The sequence below is a fragment of the Ranitomeya variabilis genome, chromosome 6 (genome assembly GCF_051348905.1).
Source record: "Ranitomeya variabilis isolate aRanVar5 chromosome 6, aRanVar5.hap1, whole genome shotgun sequence".
In the NCBI taxonomy this organism is placed as follows: Eukaryota; Metazoa; Chordata; class Amphibia; order Anura; family Dendrobatidae; genus Ranitomeya; species Ranitomeya variabilis.
This window is the reverse complement of record NC_135237.1, coordinates 415,631,925-415,647,591: the sequence shown is the minus strand read 5'-3', so window position 1 is coordinate 415,647,591 and position 15,667 is coordinate 415,631,925. Positions and strand designations below refer to the sequence as shown.

Here is a 15,667-nt window from a genome sequence, read left to right as displayed (position 1 = left end):
CGGGGTCACACCTGATTTTTATGAATGATAAAGAAAATAAAACCATCCATGCTACGTTAGACATGACACTAATCAAGATTAGGAGGGCTCTATGGAGATAACATCGGATTCTCAAGTAATCGTACCTTAGAGAGACCCCACTGAGTGCTCAGCGGCCGACTGCTATCCCTCCTTACTCCCCATAGACATGCAAGTTTTCATTGAAATGAACGGGAGCCGAGCTACTAGACCAGTATGTGATCACTACATAATACACAGTTCTGTCCCGGATCTGTACATGGTTTACTGCTGGCAGCCACAGGACCCTGGAGGTGCTTGGTCTCGAGCCCCCACAGTTTTGATATCGATGACCTACCAGAAGGGACTTATATTTTGCATATGAGAAGGAATACTCTGCAGTGCTGGGAGACACTCGGCTCTGTGCTACACTCTGAGGTCTGGATTTTTACTAATCCATTTTGTTCACTGCATATCTGCCAGGTGAGAACGTCCGGCTTCACGACAGGCCAGACAGGTGGAACTAATCCCCGTGGTGCTTTCCATACACCGTGCCCCTGTGCCATGAAGAGGCACAAGAGCAGCACGAAGGCATGACACTCAGGGAGCTTCACCACAAATGGGCTGAATCACAGAAATCCATTAATCTGACCTGGTCTATAGCTGTGCCCAGTGTTTATCCTGCCAGACTCAACCCTGTAGTGCCAGCATGTGGCACAGGCACTGGCTCACACTCACTTGTGAAGGATTGGGCCCGTCCATTATCATCCCAGTTCTGATATAATAACGACCTCCGCAGCAGGTTTAGTCTCCACTCGCTACAATGTGGCATCGAAGGTAAAATATTAGCCGGTGGAATGGAAGATGCACCAGCAGTCACAGATGGTTTGTGAGGCGCCAGCCTAAGGCCTCATGCACACAGTCCTTCTATGGTTCTTTCTGTACATAGGTGTGATAGAACAGCATAGGAAATTATGTATATTTGCATGCCACCAATTTCTTAAAGGGGTTGTCCACCCCAAGGATGTTTTCTGCAAGCCCTGTAGCTTTCTGAATCCGAGCAGTGTGTAACAGCTATACAGAGCCCTTCTCCTCTAGTAGCATGTACGGTACATATGGTGCCTTATGGCGGCACGCACACTGCCATACTGCCAAACAGCACAGCACTGTGCAGGCCTGTGGGTATCCACCCTGCAGTAAATGGGCTTAGCTCAATACCTTCCCTGAATTGTAATCAAACCCTTCCGAAAGAGCTTTTCTCCAAGGAAAGAAAGGAGCAGGCACATTGAGAACCACACAGGCGCTTTCTCTTTCCCACAGAAGACATCGGGGCACTGTTGGCTACAAGCCAGAAATATTTGATAATCAGCCAATTCCACCAGACTCTATTCTAACAAACTAAGACGTTGTGGCAGCCATGGGCCACCTTTAGCAAAGCTTAGGTCTCAGGCTGGACTCACACATTTCCTACTGAAAATCACTGTGGTAAGAGAAGAGGTGTACATTATTCGCCCCAGGGGCACAGTACTGCCATGTGTGGCGCCAGCCTCAGGCTTTGAGCAAGCTGTGACAGCCATAACAGATCCATTTTTACATGAAATCCTGACCGATCGCACCGACTTGTGAAAACGGGCTAATCCTGAAGGGCCACATTACATCTGAGTTATTGATGTCCATGTCACTGCTCTGCTCCTGAAACTCGTGTTGTATCTGTAGATCTGATACATAACTGATGCCTGGGAGTAGAAGAGCCCCGTAGACTATAATGGGCTCTGCGTGGTTATTGTTGTGTCCGTCTTTATGAAAAGCGCAGTGAGCAGAACCTGTGGGAATCACTTATGTAACAGATATGAATTTTCTTTGCCTTTTCCATGAAAAAAATGACAACTGGTCATCAAAAGTTCAGCTGTGAACTGGGCCCTAGAGGACTTGTCAGCACAAACTGCACTTCAGCCTTTAGAATACCTGAACCTCTGATGGAAAGCGAATAAGGCAAATATGGGAATAGTCAGACATACAACAGTAAGAGACAGAAACGCAGTCGTCATCACAGATCATTTGTATAACCATCTCAGGCATGGTTGACATGGAGGGGACAGAACTAGGAAACTAGCAAAGCCACAATCTGGTTTTTCTTAGGTGAAGTCGAAAGGGGTTGGCTACTACTCTGACAACCACTATGTACTCCAGTGTAAGAAAATGATCAGAAACAGCTCAAACTGGTGCAAATTCAGCAGCATCTGGTCCCCCGGGGCTCGTGTGACATGGCTATGCCACGTGACCACTGCAGCCAATCACTGTACAGTCAAAAGAAATGCGAGCAAAGCAACAGATCAGTTGCCAAACATACAGCGGACTACTGAAGAAAGTGAGAAGTGCAGCTTAATACTGGCTGTGGACTGTTATACCACATGAGCTCTGAAGCCAACAAGCGAGTATCGGGCGACATGGCGACAATATGGCTGAAATGGCATCGGTAGGAGAGATGGGCATCTGTTCGTTTTATTTGGTACCAGAGAATATCGTATTTAAGAAGGCAGAGCAAAAGTCTTGCACAAGCCCTCTAAAAAGTGTGCCAACACTACATAAGGGGGTGTCCTGGCTTGGAACAAAAGTATGCAATCATATCATAACATGACAGGTTGGCACATCCGCGTTCTCTTCACTTTGATTGCCAGAAGCACAGGAGTCTAATCGGCACATGACTACAAGTAACCCGCGGGCACCAGAACACCAGACCGGCATTGCACGCTGGCATGATTCAGCAGTCTGTACTTCCATTAGAATGACGCCATACTTTTGTCCCAAGCCTGAACAACCCCTTTAACAATTTTAAATTTACAACACACTGTCTGCACCCAGTACAATTATATCCACCCGTCAGCAGTGCGGCCATCAACAGGAACGTAGCCACTGAAAGAAAACAGGATTCCACAGGCAGCAAAAAAATGGCTAAAAAAAGGTAGAAGCACTGAAACAAAGTACCGTATATTAGAAAGTTGCAGAACTTCGCAAGCACATTACTGGCATCACTGTCACTAGTTTATGGTGCCTTCATCTGCTGTTAACTGGGCAGAACACAGGGGGCATACGGTAAATAGTTGGCACTTTGCTGATTTTCCCTAAAGAACTTACAGGCAGGTAGATTGGCACTGGGCAGAACAGGCTGGTAGTTGGCAATCTCTGACCACTCCTGATGGCGATTCTGCGGCTTCTTGACACATTGACGGAGCAACTTCTTCTCTGTCAATGGAGCATCACGGCCAATATTCTGCTGACAGCCGGCTCCCCATTGCCTGACTGTGAGGAGCCGGCTGCCAATCAGCAGAGGTGCCCAGTGACGCCTCGTCAACAGAGCAGAGCAAAGGAGGAAGATCTGAGCCCACCCTGAGCCGGCGGGAGAGGGGCACTGGGCAGAAAAGGCAGGTAACATATCTGCTGATAAGTGCCTAGCCAAGAAAGGGAAAAAAAACAGGCAAAGTCTCAGATAAACTCTTTAAAGAGTGGGCCTTTGTCCTTATTAAATTCTCAAGATAGAGATATATATAGATTTTTTTTACATCCGCCATATGGTTACAGAGATCTGGAACTTTTCATTTAGTGCCAATTATTAAAATCTTTACCAAGTGGGCGTGGCTCAGGATTCTCTGGGGGTAACGCACCTTTCGGCTGCCCCGCATTATTACCCTGAGAGCCACCCCCCTTGGGTACAGACCCATCAAGTAGCACTAAATAAAAAGGCCATCTCTCTGGGACCATATAGTGGAAAGTAATAAAAAGCAAGAACGGCTCGCTCTTCACCTGGTTACAGAACTTAAGGGATTTTACAGGGATATTTTTCCGGCTGTGCAACCTTTCAGTTATAGACACGTTAGATTTATCGTCAGCTCCCTGTAATTGGCCGCAGTGATGTGATATTTAGGTACCGTCGGGCGCTGTGTGCGGAGCGGCGTCTACAGGATCCATCCTAATGAAGCCACATACCTATAGGAGGAATATGAAATCCATCTGATACATGATCAGAGGAGCACCGGCCCCTGCCCTCGGCCGTATACACAAGGATCCCCACAATGACAACCGATGGCGGCCGGGTGACACCACAACCCTATGGGTGACGTCACTACGACCATTAGTCAGGTCTCCAGTCAGCCACTTTGACCTGCGAGGCAGGACAGAATGTGAACACTGCAGATGATTGGCGGCATCGGATTGTCTGCAGCGGTCATGTGGCACCCCTTCCTGACATTGGTGACCGGAGATGATCGTGGACTGGGGGGCTCTGCCCAATTCTTCCACCTTGGCCTCAATGACAAGAAGTGATGGAAATCCCCTTAAAGTGTGTGTACAGATGAGGAGACCACCGAGCTCACTATCAGGGGGCACGGAGAACTGCCCATTTACATCACAGCCAAGGGAACATGGAGGGAAGTGAAGGACTCCAACCCCCAGCAGACACCACACAACAACGTGCCAGGACACAAGTAATGGCGAGGCAGAGCCGGTGACAGGACAGGGTCCCGACTGTGTGCCCACCACCACCTGCCCTGCTGTACCGGGCACTCACACACGGCCGGCGGCCTCTCACCTGCTCACACGGCGGCTCCGCAATGAATGAATGACCCGTGTGTCGGCCCGTCCTCCCGGGAAGGCTGCCAGTGTCCCCGCTGCCTCCACAGCCCCCAGTGCCGACGCTGCCTCACTACCGAGGAGCAAAGGCTGGAGGGGGCGGGGAGCCGCTGGATGACGTCACGGCCCGCCCCTTCTATCGGCGGTGACCAGGCCGCCCTGCTCAGCCTCACGTGCCGGCACACAGGCCGGGGCTTTGGGGAGGGGGTGGTGACGTCACACGTCAGCTGTTTTGTGTGACAGAAAGCGACAACTATTTTCGGAAAAGCCGGGACCTAATGAATAAAAAACAGAGAAGTCAGTAAGTGGAGCAGTTGCCCATGGCAACCAATCAGCACTCGGCTCCCTTCTGTCTGAGGGCAGTTGTAGAATGTCAGACGTGCCGTGATTGGTTGTTTCTGCCGCGCTGTGTTGTCCCCAGTATGGCTGCGTGTGATGCTGGCAGTGCTGCGCCGGCCTGGTCTGTAACATTAACCCTTTCCCCCACCACCAGCTTTATTTATCTGGTCCGCGCTTTCATCCCCCTCTTCTGCATACAGACATGACATTGTGATTTCTCCATCCCGGGAGCGGTGTGATCGATCTCCACAACGTTTTGTGTTTTCATGTATCGGACTCCTTCAGACTTGGCCAAATATTCTCCTTACTGTATTTCTTCATCTCTACTTAGGGAAAAGAGACGTGATGCGAAATGTCGTTTCTTTTATATAAATATATATTTTTAAACTATTTTAGTCCCTATAGGAATCTTAAAGGGGTCGTCCTCTGCTCCTCTACGCGGAGAGCCCCTTCTCCATAGGATGCTGATAAAATGAAAACACTTAGACTCCCCTCCTGTGCCGGCTCCATTCCCGCGGTGTCGGTACTCGCTGTCCTGGGGCCTTTGTGCGGTTATGACACGTTAGCCCGGCACCCAATTAGTGATACCATTACTGTCTCCGCCTCAGCACAAACTGAAGGTCAAGAGGAAGTCAGAGGTCAGACGCAGCCCTCGCTTCCTGTGCCGCAGCCCTCGCTTCCTGTGCCGCAGTCTTCACTTCCTGTGCCGCAGCCTCGCTTCCTGTGCCGCAGTCTTCACTTCCTGTGCCGCAGCCTCGCTTCCTGTGCCGCAGTTTTCACTTCCTGTGCCGCAGCCCTCGCCTCCTGTGTCGCAGCCCACGTTTCCTCTGCAGCAGCCTCGCTACCTGTGCCGCAGCCCTCGCCTCCTGTGTCGCAGCCCACGCTTCCTCTGCAGCAGCCTCGCTTCCTGTGCCGCAGTTCTCGCTTTCTGTGTTGCATCCCTCTCTTCCTGTGCCACAGTCCTCCCTTCATGTGCCGCAGCCCTCACTTCCTCTGCCACAGCTTTTGCTACCTGTGCCACAGCCCTGCCTTCCTGTGCCTTAGCTTTCGCTTCTGGGACGCCGTCCTCGCTTCCTGTGTCGCAGCCCACACTTCCTCTACAGCAGCCTCGCTTCCTGTGCCGCAGTTCTTGCTTCCCGTGTCGCAGCCCTCTCTTCGTTTGCCGCAGCCCTCGCTTCCTCTGCAGCAGCCCTTGCTTCCTGTGCCACAGCTTCCACTACCTGTGCCGCAGCCCTGCCTTCCTGTGCCGCAGCCTTCACTTCCTGTGCGGCAGTCTTCACTTCCTGTGCCGCTGCCCTGCCTTCTTGTGCCATAGCCTTCTCTTCCTGTGTCACAGTCCTCGCTTCCTGTGCCACAGTCCTCACTTCTTGTGCTGCAGCCCCCGCTTCCTGTGCCGCAGCCCTCCCTTCCTGTGCCGAAGCCCTCACTTCCTGTGCCGCGTCCTCGCTTCCTGTGCCGCAGTCCTCACTTCCTGTGCCACAGTTCTCATTTCCTGTACTGTAGTCCTCGCTTCGTGTGCCGCGTCCTCACTTCCTGTGCCGCGTCCTCGCTTCCTGTGCCACAGTCCTCACTTCTTGTGCTGCAGCCCCCGCTTCCTGTGCCGCAGCCCTCCCTTCCTGTGCCGAAGCCCTCACTTCCTGTGCCGCGTCCTCGCTTCCTGTGCCGCAGTCCTCACTTCCTGTGCCACAGTCCTCATTTCCTGTACTGTAGTCCTCGCTTCGTGTGCCGCGTCCTCACTTCCTGTGCCGCGTCCTCGCTTCCTGTGCCGCAGCCTTCGCTTCTTGTTGTATGATTTGTCCAAAAGGCGGAGACAGTGACGCCAGTGCTGATTGGGCGCCAGGCACACATGTCATAACAACCACAAAAAAGCACCTGGACCGCAAGTGCAGACACCACAGGAACTACCCCAACACGGGAGGTGAGTATACGTGTTTTTATTTTATTGATGGCAAACATTTAGATTGAGAAGGGGTTGTCCTTTAAAGAGGAACTTTCACAACTTTTGACATTATAAACTGTTACATAGTGGCAGGAATGGAGATAAAAGTCCTTTTTTCCATTTTTTTGATTCATTACAGAGATTCAGAGTACCAAAAGGCAGCATCATTTGTGGTGCATAATGTCATATTTTTTTATCAATCAACTGGTCTTTACAGGAATAGCCAAGATGTCAGAGAAGGGTGCCATAGACCCTCAGCCCATGGCAACCCATCAGCACCCCATGATCAAGTCGAAAGGTAGACAATGGGCACCAAAACAAATGCCTTGTGTAGGATCGCACCATTCCCGCAAATCTATAAAAAAAATGCGGAATTCAAGCAGATTTGCGGAGGTACACAGTGCGGCCTACCGGAAGTCACATGGCCATCCCATCATGCCAGGAGCATCCCATAATCCAGGAAGATAATATCCGTCTTCCTGGATGATGGCTGCCAGCATGGACTGGTATGACCGGATGGCGCTGGATGTGCCTTTAATGATTAGTGTGGTAAGTGTCTATGTGTGTGTTTTGTGTGTGGTGTATGTGTGTTGTCAGACATAGGCCGATGAGACTACTACTACTCCCATCGGCCTATGTCTATTCCCTATAGTAGCAGCAGGCTCAGCTTGATGGGAGCAGTATTTCCCATCGAACTGTTCCTGCGTGCAAAAAAACAATTTTTTTATATCCACGATGCCCCCCCCCCCCCCTCCTCCCTATAAAGTTTCATTGGTGGCCAGTGGCCTGTATTAACCCCCCCCACCCCACCCCACCCCTATAAAGTTTCATTGGTGGCCAGTGGCCTGTATTAACCCCCCCCACCCCACCCCTATAAACATTCATTGGTGGCCAGTGGTTACCTGTGAAAATAAAATATACATACCTGTCCCCGCCGATCGCCACCTCAAATAAATTAAAAAAATAAAAAACCCATACTCACCTATACGCCCAATTCCACGAATCCCTCGTCAGAAAAAATAGTAAAAAAACAAACCACAACATATACCTACCCTCCGCAGCATCCAAATAAACGAGTGTCCCACGATGATCTACAGTTTAGAGCAGCCACATAACATGCGGCTGCTCTAAACCGCGGCCGCCGATACAATGAACGGGATCGTAAAGCGATCCCGTTCATTGTATACCGGAGTTCTCCCGAAGGCAGCTCGCGCTGTTCGGGTGAACTCGTTCGGTAGTCACAGCGGCTGCGCGGACTCACCGGCTGACCGGAGATGAACTTATCAGTCCATCTCCGGTCAGCCAGAATAGTTAACCCTTTGCCGTCAAATAAAAAAATTGTCAAAAACCTGTTGTGATCATTTAATTAAAATACTTTTTCCAGACTGTGTGTGTTTTTTTTAACCCTTTACTAGTATTGGATTAATAATGGATAGGTGTCATAATTGACGTCTCTCCATTATTAATTTGGCTTAATGTCACCTTACAATAGCAAGGTGGCATTAACCCTTCATTACCCCATATCCCACCGCTACAGGGAGTGGGAAGAGAGTGGCCAAGTGCCAGAATAGGCGCATCTTCCAGATGTGCCTTTTCTGGGGTGGCTGGGGGCAGATGTTTTTAGCCACGGGGGGGCCAATAACCATGGACCCTCTCCTGGCTATTAATATCTGCCCTCGGTCACTGGCTTTACTACTCTGGCGGAGAAAATTGCGCGGGAGCCCACGCCATTTTTTTCCCCCCATTAACCCTTTAATTGCCTGTAGCTATTAAATTTTAAGGGTTAAAGGCAAATTAAGGGTTAAATGGCAGAAAAAAATGGCGTGGGCTCCCGCGCAATTTTCTCCGCCAGAGTAGTAAAGCCAGTGACCGAGGGCAGATATTAATAGCCAGGAGAGGGTCCATGGTTATTGGCCCCCCCCTGGCTACAAACATCTGCCCCCAGCCACCCCAGAAAAGGCACATCTGGAAGATGCGCCTATTCTGGCACTTGGCCACTCTCTTCCCACTCCCTGTAGCGGTGGGATATGGGGTAATGAAGGGTTAATGCCACCTTGCTATTGTAAGGTGACATTAAGCCAGATTAATAATGGAGAGGCGTCAATAAGATGCCTATCCATTATTAATCCAATTTTAGTAAAGGGTTAAAAAATACACACACACATTATGTAAAATTATTTTAATGAAATAAAAACAAAGGTTGTTGTAATAATTTATTGAACCCTCAATCCATCTGAAGACCCTCGCCCTATGACAAAGAAAAATAATAAACCAACAATATCCTTACCCTCTGCAGATCTGTTACGTCCAACGATGTAAATCCATCTCAAGGGGTTAAAATATTTTGCAGCCACGAGCTTTGCTAATGCAGTGATGCTCATGGCTGCAAAAACCTCGGAGAATGTAGGTAAAGTTGGTCAATGACCTATATTTACCTGCATTTGTGGTGAGGCGCCCTCTGCTGGCTGTTTCTAGATCGTGGGAACTTTCCTAGAAAGCTCCCAGGCTCGAGTTCATATGAGGACATCCAGCAGAGGGCGACTCACCACAAATGCAGGTAAATATAGGTCATTGACCAACTTTACCTACATTCTCCGTGGTTTTTGCAGCCATGAGCATCACTGCATTAGCAAAGCTCGTGGCTGCAAAATATTTTAACCCCTTGAGATGGATTTACATCGTTGGACGTAACAGATCTGCGGAGGGTAAGGATATTGTTGGTTTATTATTTTTCTTTGTCATAGGGCGAGGGTCTTCAGATGGATTGAGGGTTCAATAAATTATTACAACAACCTTTGTTTTTATTTCATTAAAATAATTTTACATAATGTGTGTGTGTATTTTTTAACCCTTTACTAAAATTGGATTAATAATGGATAGGCATCTTATTGACGCCTCTCCATTATTAATCTGGCTTAATGTCACCTTACAATAGCAAGGTGGCATTAACCCTTCATTACCCCATATCCCACCGCTACAGGGAGTGGGAAGAGAGTGGCCAAGTGCCAGAATAGGCGCATCTTCCAGATGTGCCTTTTCTGGGGTGGCTGGGGGCAGATGTTTGTAGCCAGGGGGGGGCCAATAACCATGGACCCTCTCCAGGCTATTAATATCTGCCCTCGGTCACTGGCTTTACTACTCTGGCGGAGAAAATTGCGCGGGAGCCCACGCCATTTTTTTCCGCCACTAACCCTTTCATTAAGTAGATAGACAGCACAAATATTGCACATACACACTACTAACAATATTATTGTGGAATATGCCCAAAAATGGGGATATGAGATGGTTTACTGTATGTAACCATGTCACATATCATGTCGGGTTTAGGAAGGAGATAGCAAAAGTCGGGAATTGAATTACCGGCTTTTAAGCTAACTACCGCTGTATGAAATATATATATATGTGATAGAGAGAGAGAGAGAGAATGTTTATATTATTTTTGGAGCACATGGATCCATTGTATGTCCGTATGTTGGTTTTGCAAGCCTGCGAGAAAATATCGCAGTACGGATGCCATACGGATGACATACGGAGGATGCCATGCGCTAAATACGCTGACACACCCTGCCTACGGAGGAGATATGGACCAATATTTTGGGGAATAGTCACCGATTTACAGCTGTAAAATACGGACCGTATTGTCTTATGCCGAGTGTGACGCCGGCATATACTGCGTGTACACTGTTATGTACTGCGTGGCCTGTATTCACACATCGGGTATTCTACAAAATGTCGTGGCCTGTGCTACATAGTATGTGGCTACTATATCCAGAAATACATATGTATAATAACTGCTGCGTTAGAATTGTGCCACCATTTAGTGTACAGATTTTTTTATATTTCTTATCAAAATAATAACTTTATCAAATGTAGTGACTGGTTCTCTATCAAAATTGTAGGTAGAAAAACACCCGGAGGTCTGGGACCGTGCGAGTGAGGAGTACAAAGCCTCCGCCTCTAAACGTGATGCCTGGCCAGCCATCGTAACAGAAATTTATCCGCAGTGGCCTCAGCTACCAAAAGCGGGTCAAAAACTTATTTGTAAGTATGTTAAATTTGTGTTATTCTTATTACGTATGTACTATATAATTGTCTATTTGTGTCACTTCCCTCTTTCTGTCTGTCCTTCTGTCTGTCACGGATATTCATTGTTTGGGGGTTTTGTCTTTCATGTAATCCAAGTGGCTGGTTTGTTGTGTCAAAAAGCACACAAACATTGACACAACCAATGTGCGACGGGCTCAGACTGGCATCAATATGGCCGCTCTTTCCTCACCGCAGTCAGTGCCCGTTCCATACTCCCCTCTAGTCATGCCGCACACAGGGTTAATGACATCGTTAACAAAGCGAGGTGTTACGCACTCTGGTTTATGCACCTAACCCTGTTTGACAATGTTTTTACTATAGATTCTGCGTCTGCAGCATCAATAGTACAAAGAAAAGTAAAAAATAATGAAAAAAACGTTATTCTCACCCTCCGACCTCCCGCCCTGTCCTTGACAGTGCAAGCGGCAAGTTCGATGCAGCAGTACCTGTCGTGTCAGCAGTCTCTGCAAAATCACTGCACAACCTGATCATAAATCCCCTCTGTCCAGTGCCACTTGGGATTGGTGAAACTTGTGGACATACGTGGCTGGGCAATATAGTACTTGTCCTGTGCAATATACTACGTGTTCAGGCATATTCTGTAGTAGCCGATGCGTTAGAACTGGGCCACCATCTATTTCCTTACTAATTTTTATAAATTGTGCAATTTCAGTGGAAGATGTGAAAAAACGTTGGCGATCTGTGACCGACAGACTGATGAAAGCACAGAAGGTAGAAAGTGGCAGCTCGCCCTCAAAAAAAAAAGTGCCGTTTGCAGACCAGCTGCAATTCATTCTAACAAGCAGAAATTTGCGGCGGTAAGTTATTTATATATATATATATATATAACTTTTGGAATTTTTCACGTTTCACAGTACTCTTGTATTGACAAAGTCTTTTTTTATTCCTTGTACAGAACTGAAGGCAATGTAAGAGCCGAAACCCCACCGGTACAGGAAGACAACAGCCTGGAGCTGGGTGATGGAGAGGAGGACTATCCTATTTGCTCATCACCAAATCCACCCTTGGCTAGGCAGTCATCCTCCATGCATGCTGCAGTTATGTCCCCCACCTGTACTGTGTCAAGTTCGCCCTCTTCGGCGGATGCGGCGGTGTTGTCTTCCGCTGTTGTTGCTGCCTCTTCCGCTGCGTCCAGCTCCTTTGTTGGGGGTTCAAGGCCCACTGTGTTGGGGTCTGGTTCTGCCCGTCCTGTGCCAATGGTTAGGGCAGCACCCAAGAAGGGGAAAAAAAATAATGGTTCGGCTAGTGCCATTGAAGCACTCACAAGTCGAACCCTAAATATAATAGACCATTCATCTCCACAAGATGACATGGATAAATTTGGATCTGTGGTAGCTAGCCGCCTTCGGTCCATGACATGGGACAGGCAGAGCCTGTGCATGACAGCAGTTAATGCACTTCTAATGTGTGCTGCTGTCCCATCACCAATCCCCCCTCCACAAGATGTAGTTGTGGGAATTATGAAAGCCTTTACTATCCCCAGTGGGCCGCCACCACCACCACCAGCAGCTGCTACTCAACGGTTTTTCCATGCAGCACACAGGCCCGACGCTGCTGAAGGCTCTAATTCAAGCCACTGTCCAACTCGTCAAAGTTCTGGGCATAATCTTTCCCAAAACACGAGTATTTTGTCGCAAGATATGTTTCCGGGGTATGGTTATGAGCCACAGTACCAGCAATTTTGATTATTTATTTCCTAAACCCCCCTGTCCTGTTGACAGGTTGTTCGCAAATCCATTATTGATGCACTTTTGTCCTGTTAAAAGTTTTTGATAGCGTCCATTCTTGATGGACTGTTCTGGACAATGTTTGTCCTTGTTTTCTACAAGCTACGTCTGTTACCGACGTAACATTTTTATGTGTAGTACACATATTTTGTTTGGGATAAAAATAATACCTATATTTTTGGGGAATATGTGTGTCCGGAGAAAGGTGAATTTGTTTGGATTTCTGTCCCCAACCCAACTGTTCTGTTGACAGGTTGTTCACAAATCTATTGTTGATGCACTATTTTGTACTGTTGACAGGTTGTTATATTGTCCATTTTTGATGGACTGTTCTGGACAATGTTTGTCCTTGTGTTATAATACCTACGTCATTTTAAGACGTTTTGTTTTTATGTGTAGTACACAGTGTTATTTATGCATAAAAAATAAATTTGTATTTGCAAAAATGTCTGTTAATTTCTTATTCTATAAAAAGTTTATTTCAATTTGCAGATTATGAACTGTGAGTAATGGGATAATAACTGTCAGTGACTAAAGAGTAAGTTGCAGACACAAGATTTGATTTTTCAAACAAAATTCTTATTTATTAATTCCTAAAAAATTTTTTAAATGATAAAGAACAAAAGGACATTGAATGCATGGGGTTAGACATCCAATCTGCTCTGCTGTACTGATGAAGAACACAAGGGCCTTGATTGCTTTTGGGTTAGCCATCCGATCTGCTCTTCTGTACAGGCTGACATCTTGATGGGGGTTAGGTGTCGGATCTTCTCTGCTGTTCAGGCTGCTCAACACCGGCACAGGAGTATTGCCAGTGCACGGCACCTTCAGGACTCATGAAGTAGTCAGTGAAGGTTTCTCGCACACGCACACCAGAGATGGATTGCCTGCCTTGACCCAAGTTGTCCACTGCAATTAATTCAGACGGCTGCGTCTCCTCAACTACCTCTGTGCTGTAGTCCCGAACGTAGTTGTGGAGAACACAGCATGCCTTGATCACAGTGTCAACGGTCTCCGTATCTAGCTGGATGGCAGTGTGAAAGATCCTCCACTGACTACACATGATCCCAAAGGTGCATTCCACATATTTTCGTGCACGGCTCAGCCGATAGTTGAAAATCCTCCGCCGGTCATCCAGTGTCCTTCGTGGGTATGGGCGCAGCAGGTTAGTTTTTAAGGGAAATGCCTCATCCGATACCATCACAAAGGGTACAGGATGTGTGGAACCGGGCAAAGGTCTTGGGGCTGGGAGCGTTCCGCCATCTCGAAGAATTTGAAGTCCAATCTGTGATGATTGCAGCACCCGAGAGTCCCCAGAACTGCCATAAGCACCAACGTCGATGGCAACAAACTTGTAATGGGCATCAGCCACCGCCATCAGGACCACAGAAAAATACTTCTTATAATTAAAGAAGCGTGATCCTGATTTTGGTGGCTTCAGCACTCTCACATGTTTGCCATCGACAGCACCTACGCAGTTGGGGAAATTGGCCACAGACTGAAAGCCTGCTGCTACCTGCAGCCAAGTCTCCTCGGTTGGGCAAGGCATCACGATGGGCTGCAACTTCTGCCAGATGACGGCACATGTGCACCTCACAATTTGAGAGATGGTGGATTTGCCAACCCTAAATTGGAGGTGCAGGGATGTGTAGCTCTCTCCTGTGGCCAAAAACCTGCAAAAAACAATAAAAAAAATTTGAATATTTGTAATAACTATGAAAATATGCATGACAACATAAATAGTACGATTCAGGGGAACTAGATCTGTAAAAATTGTGGCGCAGTGGCAGCAATATGGGGGCACTGGCAGCATTATGGCGGCACTCTGGCAGCATTATAGGGGCACTAGCAGCATTGTGGCACAGTGGCAGCATTATGGCGGCACTGTGGTAGCATTAACTATGGGGCCAACGTGTGGAGTTTGTTTTTTTTTTATTTTTTTAAAAAAGGGCCTTACCGCAAGGTGATGAGCAGCCTTTCCTCAGCAGAGATTGATTTTCGCATGCATGTGTCTTCGTAGCTGAGTTGTGGAGCCAGAATTATCAGAAGGCGATCAAATGCCTGAATCGTAAGCCGGCAAAACTGGATAAATTTCTCAGGAAAACTGAATGTAGAAAAAAAAAAAAAAAAAAGATATATAACACAACACTGTATAGCATCAATAAAAAAAAAGTGCACACAGATGACAATATATCTTTTCAACCTATATCTTACCTCCTTAAATCTTGGTAAAGGACATGGAAGTGTCCCTTTTCCTCCCGCTCATTAATAATGGGATGAACCCACATACGTTTTGGACGTCTTCTACTCCTTCTCCGAGATTGCTCCTATGGGAGAATATAGTCTTTATTATTTACACTAGATTGTGGCCCGATTCTAACGCATCGGGTATTCTACAATATGCATGTCCCCGTAGTATATGGACAATGATGATTCCAGAATTCGCGGCAGACTGTGTCCGTCGCTGATTGATCGAGGCCACCTTTATGACATCGTCGACATGGCAACAATTATGACATCATCGTCGCTTGGCCCGTTGCTGATTGGTCGAGGCCGCCAGGCCTCGACCAATCAGAGACGCGGGATTTCCATGACAGACAGACAGAAAGACAGACAGAGAGACGGAAAAACCCTTCGACAATTATATATATATAAATGGTACTGTACAACGCATGGACAATCGCTGCTAAGGCTACTTTCACTTCCATCAGTAAAGTTCTGTCGCAATACAGTGGCGCCAACATACCAATGGACGTTGTGAAAAAACTGCATGACGTGGGCAGCAGATGCAGTTTTTCTACACATCCGCTGCCCATTCTACAGTCTGGGGAGGAGGGGGTGTATTTTATGCCGCACATGAGCAGTCAAAAAAGGCGGATGCGATGCACCAAGAAAGTAACATGTAGGTAAGGATTTTTCGTGTCGGCGGTCA

General features: G+C 47.5%; 2 protein-coding genes across 2 annotated transcripts in view; one reads left to right on the top strand and one right to left on the bottom strand.

The window, feature by feature from the left end:
• LPIN2 (lipin 2) overlaps nucleotides 1-4,794 on the bottom strand; it is a 97,643-nt gene extending 92,849 nt beyond the window's left edge. The window contains exon 1 of the mRNA XM_077270307.1: nucleotides 4,583-4,794. The gene's annotated coding sequence lies outside the window, so the exon portion shown is untranslated. The remainder of the gene's footprint in view (nucleotides 1-4,582) is intronic.
• Nucleotides 4,795-7,387: 2,593 nt separating this feature from the next.
• LOC143783294 (uncharacterized) lies at nucleotides 7,388-13,145 on the top strand. The gene is made up of 4 exons (XM_077271700.1): nucleotides 7,388-7,450; nucleotides 10,801-10,942; nucleotides 11,661-11,805; nucleotides 11,904-13,145. Exons 1-4 carry the CDS (start codon nucleotides 7,388-7,390, stop codon nucleotides 12,691-12,693), a joined length of 1,140 nt encoding a protein of 379 aa, XP_077127815.1. The 3' UTR covers nucleotides 12,694-13,145.
• Nucleotides 13,146-15,667: the final 2,522 nt, after the last annotated feature.